The sequence below is a fragment of the Aquarana catesbeiana genome, linkage group LG05 (genome assembly GCF_042186555.1).
Source record: "Aquarana catesbeiana isolate 2022-GZ linkage group LG05, ASM4218655v1, whole genome shotgun sequence".
Taxonomy (NCBI): domain Eukaryota; kingdom Metazoa; phylum Chordata; class Amphibia; order Anura; family Ranidae; genus Aquarana; species Aquarana catesbeiana.
This window is the reverse complement of record NC_133328.1, coordinates 103,503,771-103,519,387: the sequence shown is the minus strand read 5'-3', so window position 1 is coordinate 103,519,387 and position 15,617 is coordinate 103,503,771. Positions and strand designations below refer to the sequence as shown.

At 40.2% G+C, this 15,617-nt stretch overlaps 1 protein-coding gene across 1 annotated transcript in view; it reads left to right on the top strand.

The window, feature by feature from the left end:
- Positions 1–15,617, top strand: part of LOC141144381 (solute carrier family 22 member 13-like) — a 60,023-nt gene that overhangs the window by 14,278 nt on the left and 30,128 nt on the right. Inside the window, exons 4-7 of the mRNA XM_073630018.1 lie at positions 5,277–5,445; positions 10,115–10,235; positions 13,784–13,878; positions 15,391–15,605. Of these exons, the coding sequence (XP_073486119.1) occupies positions 5,277–5,445; positions 10,115–10,235; positions 13,784–13,878; positions 15,391–15,605 (600 nt within the window). The remainder of the gene's footprint in view (positions 1–5,276; positions 5,446–10,114; positions 10,236–13,783; positions 13,879–15,390; positions 15,606–15,617) is intronic.

The following is a 15,617-nucleotide window of genomic DNA, read 5'->3' as shown; positions in this document are numbered from 1 at the left end:
ATTTAAAAGGTAAAAGCCCAAGTCTCATCCAGCCTCAAACACTAAATAGAGGGTCCAGAACTTGTGATGGAAACAGGCTCAAAGTTCACATACCAGCCAGAAGGCTTGCTGGGATCAGCTGTTTGTGTCCTGCAGGTAAGGCACACTTCAGAGTGGTGTGCGGTAAAGCCGTGTCAGGGGAAGGGGAGGGACCAGGGGGGCTCTCTCTCCAATCAGATAACGCATTTCAAAGATCCTGACTTCTTTGTTAAATAACAAAGAAGCCGGGAGCTTTGAAACTGCCCTTTCTCAGGCTTAGTGCTAAGTGGCGAGGTTGGCTTTTGCCAGTATCGGAGACTTTTTCATTTTAGTCTTTTATTTGGTGGTTGTTCTTTTAATCAAACCTGTTTTTTTCACTTTTTGAAGCTGAAGTCTATGCAGACACGAAATACATGTATAAAAGGTAGTTGTAGAGGGTGCTGGACATGGATTTGTACAGGCTATCAAAATATGGACAAAGTCAAATATGGACAAAGCCCAATTAGCCTGTATTTGGCAGTTTACCAAATACAGGGATTGCCCCAAGAGAGAGCATTCATTTGAGTTAAGAAATCCAAGTGTAATAGATCAAAGAGAGTGCCAAATGAAAAATCCTTAGAAGTCCAAAGTTTTTATTGTTCAACTAGTTTCAACAAGCAGGATAAAGGGCAGCCAGCTCATTTCAGGGGCCACACAATCCTCCTTCATCAGGGGTGGAATGGCAAAATACTAAATGGACTCAAAAGTTCTCCTAAGCAGACAGTGCTGGTGTTCACAGTAAAAGTAGAAAGGGACCTTGCTACTTCCACTGTGAGCACTTTGGACTTCTAAGGATTCTTCTTTTGACAGTCTCTTTGACCTGTTGCATAAAATACACGTGACTATTCTCTACAATATTTATTTGATACAGTCTGGTCCAGGACCCAACACGTCCTACTAAATGGACATTGAAGGGGCAATAGAGAAAGTGCAGATAAGGGCAACCAGATTGATAAGAGGCATAGAGGAGCTTAGCTATGAGGAAAGATTAGAGGACCTAAATGTATTCTCTCTTGAGAAGAGGAGATTAAGGGGGGATATGATCAACATGTACAAATACATAAGTGGTCCAAATAGTGACTTTGATGTTGAGTTATTCACTTTAAGGTCATCGAAGAGGACAAGGGGGCACTCTTTAGTGGAGAAAAATAGATTTAATCTCCAAATACAGAAAGGCTACTTCACAGTAAGAGCTGTGGAATAGACTCCCTCAGGAGCCGGTTCTGTCCAGCTCAGTAGATTAAAAAAGGCCTGGAATCTTTCCTAAATGTACATAATATAACTGGATACTAATATTTATAGGTAAAGTTGATCCATGGAATATCTGATTTTTTTCCCCTGCTATAGCAAATTGGATCATACTTTGCTGTTTTTTTCCTTCCTCTGGGTATAGGATTGTAAAAATATTTTTTTACAATCCTATAAGGGCCTGTAGGATCTTTAAGTTCCGTTAAGGACACCCATCTTCCCATGGTCTGGAAGTGTGAGGTTTGGTAATAGCCTGATCTGTTCAGGTTCTGAAATATCCCGTCTTGAAGTCCGGGCATGAATTGTGGATTGCCTAGTATCGGGGCTAGGGGAGAGTTCTCAGGTGAAATAACAGTCCGGGAGAGTCGATTAGTGCAAATGAGTAGGGTGGGTCCAAAGCGAGGGTGTCGTTTGAGGCTGGTAGGTAGCGATGCGTAGCACCACAGTGCTCTATTAAGAGGTACTGGACTCTATGCCTGTTCCAAATGTGGCCACAGCTTAGCATCTTGATGGCAGCACCAGTCTATGAGAGCTGCTGACTTTTAATATTAGGACACTTACCTGTCCAGGAATCCCACAATGTCGACAGCCCACCCCCATTTTCAGATCGGCTTTTGGGTGCTGCCACCACCATTCGTGCTAAGGAAAACCGTCAGTGAAGCCTTTCAGCTTCACAGCCAGTTCCCTACTGCGCATTCACGAAGCACGCCTGGTGGCAGAGGAAGGAGGAGGGGGGGTCGAACATCCGAGGGACGTCGCCGCAGAGCAGTCTCCCGGAAGTGGGGATGGGTACCTGTCAAAAACAGGTACCCCCCCCCCGCCGAAAAGTGCCAAACATGTGTGTGGGGAGGGGAAAGCAGATAAGCAGAGCTTCCACTTTTGGGTGGAACTCTGCTTTAATATCTCAGGGCAGAAAATCATGCAGGTACTCATAGTGACCCAGTAAGACCAGCACATGATGAGAAAGTGACCAGTTGCTCTTGGTTACTGCACTGAGATCCTACAGGTGAGATGCATTCATATGAAGAAAACACGGAAAACCTTCTAAGAATGAGTCAGCGTTTTTGTTATCAATTTCTATGGCAGTTCTGAACTTATGACACTGTCATCAAAAGCCATGAATATGGCCTATTACATCGTATTGTGCAACGTAAGGTTGTACTTTTTCCTTTATTGTTATGGATGCATTATATGGAACATAAAGATAGCTTATTATTAATGTGTGCGCTTTTATCTTACTTTCCTTTTTTACTGTTTTACTACCTTCCTAGCAGCATTTATTTAAACCTCTCTTAGCACTGATTGTACATTTGACTGTATTATAAACTACAGAGTTTTAAAGAGACCAATAAACCTTCCTATTAATGAGATGCTCATGCAGAAATTGGTTCAAATTTTCTGCTTATGACATAATTGTTTTGTGTTCTCAATGTTCTTATTCTTTATTACATTATTTGTCATTATATATTTTATTGTTGTTCTTTCCCTGTTTCTACAATTCTTGTCTTTCTTGTTTTCTTCTGGCCCCACTTTTTAACATTTTACTGGCACAATGGGTGATCTGATGTCTCCTGGAGTTCCTATGTTTATAGAGCAATGGCTACTGCTGGAAACTGAAACATTACTGCCAGTCATGCAGAGTCATACAGATCAGGTAAAAAAATCCACAGGATAGAAAAAGTACTTGAGGCTGGACTCACACTATGTGTGTTGCATGTAGGGCACACTGACTTGCGTTAAATACAGTTGAGATGACCTACATTGAGATACCTTTTTTAACATGTTGCATTTATGTGACTTCCTGATGATGTCAATTGACGAAACGTGTAGTGGTTGAGCTATTTTGTCACATCTGCTGATATCACTTCCTCCACTTGGAATGGACACTGGCAGCTGGCTCTGATGTCCTGGGGAGCAGCAGTTTTTCTGAACAATGTTTTTGGCTGGTGCAGCACTTTTAATTGTGAGATTAAATTATACACTAGATTTTAAAAATGTTTTGTTTTTTGTAGTTTTTTAAATAAATTTGTTGCGCAATGATATTTCTCTCGGATCTCTGTCCCCCTTCCTGATTGTTAAATAAGGCGTAAGTGTATACTGTCCGAAACCTCCCTGAAATGGTAGAATATTGGAAAGAGTTATTTTGGCACAGCACACGGTGCATATTGACCTTCTTATATTCATAAGGGGTCAAACGCAGCTGGTGAGTGGGCACTACTTGAGGGGGCACTCTGGACCACAGAACATGTGCAAAGGGTGGATCAGAGTGGCACATCATTAATTTGGAGCACTTTTAAAGACCTTGGAGACTGTCACTGGATCCCATGTATTTTGTTTTTGTATTTTTTTTTTTTTGGTGAAACAACTTGCATGAACAGTTTTAATCAGCTATTTGTGGATAGTGATTTTTTGCCATGTGGCTTATAATTATAGCACTTTGCACTTTGGACCCAAATATCACATTACATTTGCACATGATGTATATATGAACACTGTGTACATATGTGAATTAGCACTTTCTGGTTATTTAGCATATTTCTTATATAAAAAACATTATAAGTACCTTCTTTTTTATAAGTGATCACATAATCTCTGTCCTCAGCTGCATAAGTGCTTAGAGAGCTAGGGGTGGAGAAACAGCAGTGCACCGATCCTCCCAGTGAATAGTTGTGCAGTGAGAGCTTGTCGGCAGATGTCTGATCATTGGAGGACAGACAGGCTGTTCTCCCAGCACAGCCAAAAAACTGACCATGCTGGGAAGGATGAGCTCTCATGCCTAGCATGGTCAGTTTGAAATAGAAAAGCAGGGGACTGGCAGGAACACCAGGTATTTAACACAAATGAATACAAAGAGAACAGGGTACTTTTTAACAAAAGTACATGGTACAACAGACGCATATCTGGAATATGAAATGTTGGATTAACATAGTCTTTAAATGATTACAGAGTTGCATTCATTTGTCTTTCATAAATCTTTGGGGTTTAGCTTAAAAAGATGTACTTTACATGTCCTTATCACTGTCATACTCACATTCTCTCTGGACAACTTAGAAAGAAACAAGGAACCATGATAACATATATTCTGCCTGTAGAAAGAAATTAAAGCACACATACAAATCCTATAGAAACACAGAGATACAGTAGAGCAAGCTAACACCATCCGGTTCCCTTCTGACTTTACATAACAGAAGATGTCCCCCACAAAGCAGTTGACCCACACCCTTAGGGAGAATGGGCACCCAAGTCCTTGGATAATCTCTGCTGTAACACCCCCAGGATTTATTAAGCAATATTCCTCGTCCCTGTGATGTAAGTGGCATAAGAAACCACATAAAGAGCTATAGTACCTTCTTATAAGGTAAATAGTGTCACATTATTACTCTTTAAAAAATCGGCTGTGCTGCTTTGGTGAAGGAGGGTCTGCTGCCATATTTTGATGCTGAAAGTAAACTTACGAGTGGTCCTTTGAAATGTTCAAGCAGCAGACAGAAAAAAGTGTGATTTGCTGAGCTCTTTTTCAATATTTGCAAATCTTTACTACTATCCACTATATAAACAATGGGCAGCATCTAAATGGTGTTTAGGAGTTGATTTACTAAAGGTTTACTTTGAAAGGGAAGATGCGCTTTGCTTGTGAATGTTCCCCAGAGCTCAGTGAACACGGTGAAATTTCACTTTGCAAAGAATGCCAATCATGTGCAAGGAAAATAAAAAGCAGCATTTTTGCTTGTACATGATTGGATGATGGAAGTCAGCAGAGCTTCACCTCATTCACTAAGCTCTGGGGAAAATTTCCTTGAAAAGTGAAACTTCCCTGCAAAGTGAATAGTCTATTTGCCTTTATTAAATTAACCCCACAGTGTCGATGAGTAGTTATGTCTGGATCCATTAGTAGCTCAGACAGCTACAGACAGGACAGACAAAAACTCTCTATGTATTCTCATTGCTCACAATTCATTTCTTTGTTTCAGTTGCAGAGTGGGTAGGAGCATCACAGCGTGCATTTGCCACTATCGCTGCACATGTTTGCTTTGCAGTAGGACTAATAGTTTTGGCTGGGGTAGCTTATGCCATCCGAAACTGGAGGTTGTTAGAGATTGCTTGCTCTGCACCCACAGCCCTGCTGTTCTGTTTCTTCTGGTAGGTGTATTCAATTTATAAATGGCTCCATTTATAGAACAATGTGTATTGCTATATATATATATATCTATATATATATATATAGATATATATATCTATATATCTATAGATATATATATAGATATATATATCTATATATATATATATAGATTTATATTTTTTTAATTGTAGAATACTTTTCTTTTTCACTTATAAAGTAACACAGAGACATCTGACATTCAGAACAGATAAGTTAAAGCCAGGGTTTAGTTAATAAATGTTTTAAACCAGCACAAGGGACAGTACTTACACTCAATGCAAGGTGTCCCTTGTGCTGCTGGCTGATCTTTTTAGTTTAAATGAAAGTACATTGCCCCCCGCCATACCCCTACAGATGTAATCTTCTGTCACAGGGGGGGGGGTTAATACAAACAGCTGGACCTGTTACAGGCATTCATCAAGAGTGCCCACTATGCCTGCCCTTTCCGCCCTCGCCCCCCATTTATAGACTCTGTACTATAGCTTCCATCAGACTTTTCATTCATCAGCCAATCCCCCAATTTATAGTTAGAAAGGGTGGAGGATGAGGAGACAGAGGATTTCAGATTTCAACTCAAGGAGCAACCAACAGCATAAAGAATGCTTCACGTTGAATGTAAGTACCGTCCCTTGTGCTTATTTTGTAAAAGAAATAACTAAACTTGGGCTTTAACTTATCTGTTTTGCGTTATAGATTGTCTCTGTGTTACTATATTGCCGCGTACACACGATCGGAATTTTGGTCCACAAAAGACCAATGAGAGTTTTTTGTCGGAAAATGCAACCATGTGTATGCTCCATCAGTCTTTTGCTGGTGGAATTCCAGCCAGCAAAAGATTTTTTCGGTCGGGAAAAGTTCCTATCCGAAAATGCTATCGTCTGTGGCAATTCCAACGTGCAAAATTCCTACGCATGCTCGGAATCATTGAACTTCATTTTCTCGGCTCGTCGTAGTGTTGTACGTCACCATGTTCTTGACGGTCATAATTTCAGCAAACTTTTGCGTGACCGTGTGTATGCAAGGCAACTTGAGCGGAATCCCATTGGAAAAGCTGTCATATCTTTTTCCGACGAGAAATCCATTCGTGTGTACACGGCATAAAAGTGAAAAAGTTTCCAAATTAGCATTCCATTGCTGGTTGAAGACCAGACATTTTACCTGTTACATAGAATTAGATGACAACACATCTGTCCATTGGCACAATATGGCCTCAAATTTGCACATTACAATACACTATATTTATATATGTTTCTCAAATCAGATACATTTAATAAACTCAGACTTCCAATGCTCCACAGTGGATGGGTTAATAGATACTGAAGAACATATATTTTAAGGCATTTGTGGGGAAGTCTCACCGTCTTTTTTTTTTTTTTTCATGTAGCTGGATACATTAGCCTGTATTCTGAGTTGATATAAAAATCAAAATGCTTAACAATTACTTTTTAATTTATACCCCCTACCCATCATTGAGATGAACACACTAGCGAAACACAAAGGATATGCACACACAAATGTAAATATAAGCTAGGGACATTTTATTTAGAAACCATTTAATCTACCAGTATGGTTTTAAAACCATTGAAGGGGTTGATAGCCACACAACAGTCAAACCGTTAAAACATTTTAAATATGGTTAAACTTTCTGCCAGCCTTTTGTCTCTGGCTGCAACCCCTTTGGGAAGATTATCCCTCACTTTCTGGTCCTTTAACACCCATAAGTGTGCATTCACACCTGTGAATGCACCCTACCTGCGATTACCTACAACAACTCCAGCAAGGGTTCCCGCAATTAGTTGCGAGTAAGCAGCCCCATTGAAAGCAATGGGAGGCTGTTGGCTCTCACAGATAATCACTCCCACTCGAATGTCTTCTTTTAAGCAGTGATCACATGTGAGCGATCGGCCCTGGATGCAGTCACTCACATGTGATTGCTGCACGAGTGATTACATGCGAGTGGGCATGATCAGCTGGGAGAGCCGCCAGCCTCACATTGCTTTTAATTGGGTTGCCTACTTGCAGCTAATCGCGTGAACCCTCGCTGGGGTTCTTGCATGTGTAGTGCTCAGTGGCAGCTGGTGCTCCATTTTTTGGGGGGGGAAGCAAACAAACCACCTGTATTCCCCCATTCGGTTGGTCGATCATTCGATCGTTCGATCAAGCCCCCACCCCCGTTGCTCGGGCAATCAGCAAACACCCCCCCCCTGTCGCTCAACCACCAGCCCTGCACCTACCCTATCCAGGTTGTGGGCAGCTTCGGCGGCTTCCCCCTGTGTCTCCTTGGCAGCTTTCCCCCTACTTCTGCTCCCGGCTAATATGGTCGCTTCTCCTCTCGGCCAATTTGATTGGCCAGAAGGAGAAGCAATAAAACAATAGCAAATATTAATTTGCTATTGTCACACAACTGAGTGGGCTCGGGGAGCAGTGCTCTGCGCCCCAAGCCCACCTTTTTTGAAGCCAATTAGAGCCTCAGGCTCTAATCATGTGCTTCAAGAAAAAAAACCCCAATGAAATCCATGCGTCTGGCACCCTCCATGTAGATTAGGGGCTGGGCGCATGGATTAGGGGGGTGGCTCCCCTAATGGAGCAGCTGTGCATCTTAAAATGACACACCTTGCTCACCCAGCACTTACAGACACAGCCTGAGGTATTTCAAATTTATTAAGCTAAACTTAACCTAAAAGAAGAGAGGATTAGCAAGTGTATATACAGTGGGGACAGAAAGTATTCAGAGCCCTTTAAAATTTTCACTCTTTGTTATATTGCAGCCATTTGCTAAAATCATTTAAGTTCAATTTTTTCCTCATTAATGTACACACAGCACCTCATATTGACAGAAAAACACAGAATTGTTGACATTTTTGCAGATTTATTAAAAAAGAAAAACTGAAATATCACCTGGTCCTAAGTATTCAGACCCTTTGCTCAGTATTTAGTAGAAGCACCCTTTTGATCCAATACAGCCATGAGTCTTTTTGGGAAATATGCAACAAGTTCTTCACACCTGGATTTGGGGATCCTCTGCCATTCCTCCTTGCAGATCCTCCAGTTCTGTCAGGTTGGATGGTAAACGTTGGTGGACTGCCTTTTTTAGGTCTCTCCAGAGATGTTCAATTGGGTTTAAGTCAGGGCTCTGGCTGGGCCATTCAAGAACAGTCACGGAGTTGTTGTGAAGTCACTCCTTCGTTATTTTAGCTGTGTGCTTAGGGTCATTGTCTTGTTGGAAGGTAGACCTTCGGCCCAGTCTGAGGTCCTGAGCACTCTGGAGAAGGTTTTCGTCCAGGATATCCCTGTACTTGGCCGCATTCATCTTTCCCTCAATTGCAACCAGTCGTCCTGTCCCTGCAGCTGAAAAACACCCCCACAGCATGATGCTGCCACCACCATGCTTCACTGTTGGGACTGTATTGGACAGGTGATGAGCAGTGCCTGGTTTTCTCCACACATACAGCTTAGAATTAAGGCCAAAAAGTTCTATCTTGAACTTTTTTCTTAAAGAATCTTATTTCTCACCATCTTGGAGTCCTTCAGGTGTTTTTTAGCAAACTCCATGTAGGCTGTCATGTGTCTTGCACTGAGGAGAGGCTTCCGTCGGGCCACTCTGCCATTTTGTAACATTGGCTAGATCTGTGCCCTGCCACAATTCTGTCTCTGAGCTCTTCAGGCAGTTCCTTTGACCTCATGATTCTCATTTGCTCTGATATGCACTGTGAGCTGTAAGGTCTTATATAGACAGGTGTGTGGCTTTCCTAATCAAGTCCAATCAGTATAACTAAACACAGCTGGACTCAAATGAAGGTGTAGAACCATCTCATGGATGATCAGAAGAAATGGGCATCACCTGGGTTAAATATATGAGTGTCACAGCAAAGGGTCTGAATACTTAGGATCATGTGATATTTCAGTTTTTCTTTTTTAATAAATCTGCAAAAAATGTCAATAATTCTGTATTTTTCTGTATGTACATTAATGAGGAAAAAAATGAACTTAAATGATTTTAGCAAATGACTGCAATATAAGAAAGAGTGAAAAATTTAAGGGGGTCTGAACACTTTCTGTCCCCACTGTATACAAACAATCAATAAGACAATAATGTTACTCTGAGAGATATGGTTAAACTGCAGTATTCTGACCAGCAGTAATTAACAGAAGTGAATTGCATTTATCTAGCAGTATAAAAAGGCAGTCCTAACTTGCTATAACAGTCCCCATTTTGTCGCACTGGCCAGTGAATAGAAAAGAGAAAAAATGAAAAAATGATAGGAGACCATTGACCGGCAAAGTTGGAACTGTTGTGCTTTGAAGAAAGCACAACAGTTTCCAGTAGACAACAGATTAGATTGTATCTTACCAGACTCAGGGCATCCTTTTCTGGATCTGCAGATATGTGCCATGGATGAGCGAGTTTGGAGTGGAGGAACTTGACTGGCCTGCACAGAGTCCTAACCTCAACCAAGCGGAGGCTGTGCATGGTAGCCAATCAGCTTCTAACTTCAGCTTGTTTAATTAGGCTTTGACAAAACAAATGGAAGCTGATTGGTTTCTATGCAGCGTTTTAGTAAATCAACCCTAATTAGTAAATATTGAATTGAATTTCTGTAACACTGACAATTTTCAAGTTCACATAATATGAAAGGTTTTTTTTGTCAGGCTTCTTCCAGAATCACCGCGATGGCTTCTAGCTAAAGGGAAAGTAAAAAAGGCCAAAAAACTCCTCCAGAAAGCAGCAGTTATGAATAAACGTGAACTATCTGAGGAATTGTTTAAACAAGTAAGTTTCATCCTGGTCACATTGCTCAATGTAGTGTATCCTTACATTGATCAGGCTTTTAATGCCAGTTATAATTACCCTGTAACAGCAACTGGTATTAACTGGCAAATGACTCTTTTCACTTGATCAAGAAGGATGGCTAAAACATGTATATATTGTAAAATTTGGCTTCCTCTAGCCCTTACAGTGCCCATATTCATTATGTAAAATAATAATTGTGAAGGGAGCAAATAGACATATAAAATTATTAAGTCAATATTCCAACACCGTGCTCCTAAAGTGCAATTTGCTCCAAATTCTCAAATACAATGATGTAGTCCTACTTCCAGATGACGCACGCTTGAGCGTGAAATGCATTAAAGCGAGGCCTGACACACACATTCACAGGATCCTCCACGTCCGCTCTGGCAGCTGAGACGCACGCCGCGAGTCACACAGCGGTGACGGATCGGTTTCTGCTTTGCCCTGAGCTATACCTTAAGCCTGTTGTACCATACACTGGACTATGTAAGTGCTAAACTTAAAAAACAATATTACACTATTCTTGCTTTCTGTGGCTCTTAATGGCGGAGCCAATTTTACAGAATTTTATGATGAGAGTTGGATATATGCAATAGAGAACACATAAGCTTGAAGACAACTTTGTTCATATATCTTAGCATACTGCATTGGGATTTGGTTTCTCCCTCATACGGATAATTGATTGGGATGAGATCCCTGAGGGGGCTAAATCGTGGAAACGAGGAGTTTCCTGTACTACATTGCTTAATGTTCACTTTGTGGCCGAGACTATCTGGTGAGCGCATTACATTATCACATTGCACTTTAGGAGCACGGTGTTGGAATATTGACCGAAGCATTTTGTTATGGACTTTTAACTTATTAATCCATTGTGCACTTTAATTATTGCATAACACTACAAATTTTTTACTTATTCATTTTATATGTCTATTTGCGCCCTTCACAATTATTATTTTATAAGTTAATAGTCATTACTAATTTTAGGTGCAGCAATGGAATATTTAGAGATTTGCATTTGGCGCCGCACCCCATCACTTCCTTTCCCCCACATATATAGTATGTGGCAATAGAATTGAAAGTTCCACAGGAAACTGCCACCCACAAATCGCTTCTTGGATTCAAGTGAGCAAACAATTTATATTTGGGAGCAATTTAATTTTAAAATACTTGTTAGAATAGCATTACATCAGTTTAAAAATAATTTCCACTATAATTGTAATTGTTATGCTACTTTGATGCAGGAAACCATTGAAACTGTGGGTGGCAGATTGCTGTGGACATGGAAAGTGGAACTAAAGTCTGCAATACTTACCTGCGCTCTAGTGATGCAATCTTCCTCACTGACACTTCCATCTTCAGCCAATCCTCCGGGTTTGAAGTCCTGGGCTGTCTTGATTGGCACGCTGGGGTTGCTTAGTCCCGGTACAAAATCATACCAAGATTGTACACCTAACTACGCATGATGGCTGTTGAAATCCTGGAGGGGGCAATTTGGCAGGAAATTCTTTTATAATGTGCATTAATGCTGTGCATACTTGCACATTATTACAAAATCCCTAAGCACCAGCAGTGAAATTTCTTTTCACTTTACAGTACTACAGCTTTTTTAGTTCCTCTTTACAGAATTAAAGCCTTCCCTCTTGCATGTGAGCTGTTAACGTGTATTCTCTCCCTGTTATGCCCCGTACACACGGTCGGACATTTACCGGACATTCTGACAACAAAATCCATGGATTTTTCCAGACGGATGTTGGCTCAAACTTGTCTTGCATACACACGGTTACACAAAATCTGTTCGTTCTGAACGCGGTGCCGTAAAACACGTACGTCGGGACTATAAACGGGGCAGTAGCCAATAGCTTTCGTCTCTTAATTTATTGTGAGCATGCGTGGCACTTTGTGCATCGGATTTGTGTACACACGATCAGAATTTCCGACAATGGATTTTGAAAATTTTATAGCAAGGTCTCAAACTTTGTGTGTCGGAAATTCCTATGGAAAATGTGTGATGGAATCTACACACGGTCGGAATTTCCGACAACAAGGTCCTATCACACATTTTCCATCGGAAAATCCTATCATGTGTACAGGGCATTAGAGTGGACCAGTTTTACCCCAGTTTTACCCCTGATGTAGTCTCCCCAAACTCTAATCTAAGCTCAGGTTTGACATCTGACAGCCTATCTGTGCTGATGAAGGAGGGTAGAACTGTCAAAGCCTTTTCATGTAATCCTGACAGCACCTTTGCTATTTGATTGTTGTCCGAAAGTCTGATATTATCACCATACACAGACAGGAGATAAAATTTCTACCATGCAAAGTAGAGAATGAATAATAACAAACAATATAAAATAGTGCTTAGAGATGCACTATTTTAAAGCAAACCTTCCATGTAAATGGAAGGTCTGCTTTATTGCCAGTACCCTACTATGAAAAATAATTATTTGAAAAAAAGGGAAAACTTCTGATGCTTCTTGGAGGTGTGGGTGATGCTTTCGGGAGGTGAACTTTACTATTGACTTCTGGGTGCTCGCAATCCTGCAGTAATGCACTCCTGCCATGAATATTTCATTTTAAAATACTTTTTAACTTTCTAAAGATTATTTTAAAGCTAATTACGTTTTGGTAGTGAGTGCCTGGCAATAAAGTGGACCCTCTATTTTTCATGGAAAGTCCGCAATAACAATTAGAAAGTGGGGGTTCAGAATAACAATGCCCATTGATGACTGGCTCTCTTTTAAAGATAGGTATGCATTTGTATTTTTAATTGTTAACCCCCCCCCCCCCCCAGGTGTGTTTTAAGGGCCGTACACGCGATACAAAAATCGGAAGTAAAATTGCATCCGACGAACGATCTGCTGATTTTCGAAATGTTAGTATGGTGCTTTCGACAGCCGATTCCCGTTTTGTGTCAGACAAAACCTGGATGTGCAGACTATAACATTTTTGTCGTACGTGAACATAACGTCCAATTTTCGTTTCACTAGTACGGCTTTCGTACAAAAAAAAACGTAAGAGCAAGTCTACGCATGCTCAGAAATGAAAGAATACATACAAAACTAGTCAACACATTAAATCGCTTCTGAAGTTGTATTCTGTCATACGAGAATTTTCGTATGGTGAGTAATCTCTTCACTTTTGACATGAGACTAGCATGCAACAAAAAATGGACGAACGGATGTCCGAAAATCTGATCGTTTGTACGAGGCTTTAAACTCACCTACCCATGCTCCTGCGAGATATTATAAAAATAATATGTACAAAATAAGATTCGAAAGCTGTGGTTGTCTTGGGTTTCACAGGAGTATGGATTGGTGAGTAAAAACATTGGGGGAATGCTGGGAGGGGGTAGCATAAAGGATATTTATACAAATGTATAGCTATCCTTTAATGGAATAAGGAGATGAAACAAGGGCACTTGTTACATTAGTAGTAGTAAGAAAAACGTACAGAACCAGGACACTTTGCTGGGGAGGTGAAAAAACAGTAGATTCCCAAAACAGTTATTTTTCTCTTCTTATTTAAAGTTACAAGAAGAAAAACAGAGTAAATCTGGAAACATGATAGATCTTTTTAGGATCCCAAATCTGAGGAAAGTAACTCTGATTATGTGTTTGATATGGTAAGTCTTGAAAATAGGTAACAAACAGAAAAAAAGTTGGATTGATGAATGTGCTTTCATTGGTTGTGAATGTGCATTGCACAAATTTTCACATTATTGACGATTAAATCTGACTACACAGGAATCAAATATTTAATAAAAGATTGGGGTTTTAGAAAAGCTATTTAAAAAAAAAAAATAAGGCAAATTACTCTTGTAGTCATTTTGATATTATTTTTTGATGTCTTTTTAAGGGAGATATTTACTTTGAGAAATATGAAGGTTACCATTGCTGTCCACTCCTTCTGAAAATGCAACTGATCCAACAGATTCCATACCATCCAAGCCACTGATCCAACACTAGTATGTAAATCAGCAGTCTTAAATGTGCTCTGAATTGGCATACTTTTCTGGGTCTGCGATTTAGAAAAAATAGAAACCAAGCAACCAGAGGTCAGCAGTGACAGCTTTGATTTTTCTCTCAGTAAAGGCTTTCTTAAGATGGTAATGCCCGTGATTTGTGAGATTTAAAAGCAGTTTTGTTAGTTTGTTTCTGATCTTTATTTTGTTTTGTGCTCTAACCAAAAGAAACTTGATTGTTTCATTAGGAAATCTGGGAATTTGCTGGTCTATTTAAAGTGCAATAGTATGGCTATATACCATACTGAAAAGTGCAGAGACATGATCTGGCATAGTATAATGGGGTCATCTATTTGCATATGTGACAGTGTTATCAGTTACTCAGATTCTGAGATAAGGGATTGCAAATGTGAAGGCCAGTAAAATCTAACTTGGCTCTCACATCATTAATAAGCTGATTAGTGGATCAGATGACCTGTCTTTCTCTTTTATAGCAGAACGTCAGCCAAATTATTTTACTAAGTATAGAGCGAGTGTCACTGGAACAGGAAAACAGCCTTAGGCTGGATTCACACCTATGCATTTTTAGTGCTTTTTGCATTTTGCAGATTTGCACTACAGAACGTGTTCCATAGGAAACCATGGTAAATGGACTGTAGTGCAAATCTGCAAAATGCAAAAAGCACCAAAACTGCATAGGTGTGAATCCAGCCTTAGTCTACTTTAAAAATGTTTTCCTGTTGTCCTTGTTCCTATTCTATAGATGTCCCACCACTTCCCATCCCTCTGTCAACAAAACAGGAAGAAAGGGGAAATGCTTCCAATTGTGGTCACAGTCAGTTCAAAACTGTAACCGAGTATCTAACCCAGCATTTAAGCACTAGATACAGGAGGAGTCAGACTATAGTAAAATGGGCTTATTTTTTTTTTTTTTTATTGCATGACAGCATCTGACTTTTACACAGGGAGAAAAGGGCAATGGGATCCTATTTATTTCTTTCAAGATAATAAAAAACAAAACAAAAACAAAACGTAATCTTTGGTTACAATTGTTATTTTCTGTTTTCCTTGTGCACATGTACATTTGATGGCATATATAATAAATGTGTATGTATGTTATAACCCTATGTTTGTGAGGAAAGGTCCCACCTGTATTTACAAATCTGCTTTCAGGTTTGTGAACAGTCTGGTCTATTATGGTCTAAGTCTCAGTGTTGGGAGTTTTGGGCTGGACATTTATATCACCCAGCTCATATTTGGAGCAGTAGAAGTTCCAGCTCGGATTGGAGCCATGTTCATGGTGGAGTATTTTGGAAGGAAACCAAGCCAGGCAGCTTGTCTCTTGCTTGGAGGAGTTGTCTGCCTTATTGTTACTGCAATACCAAACGGTAAGACCTGCA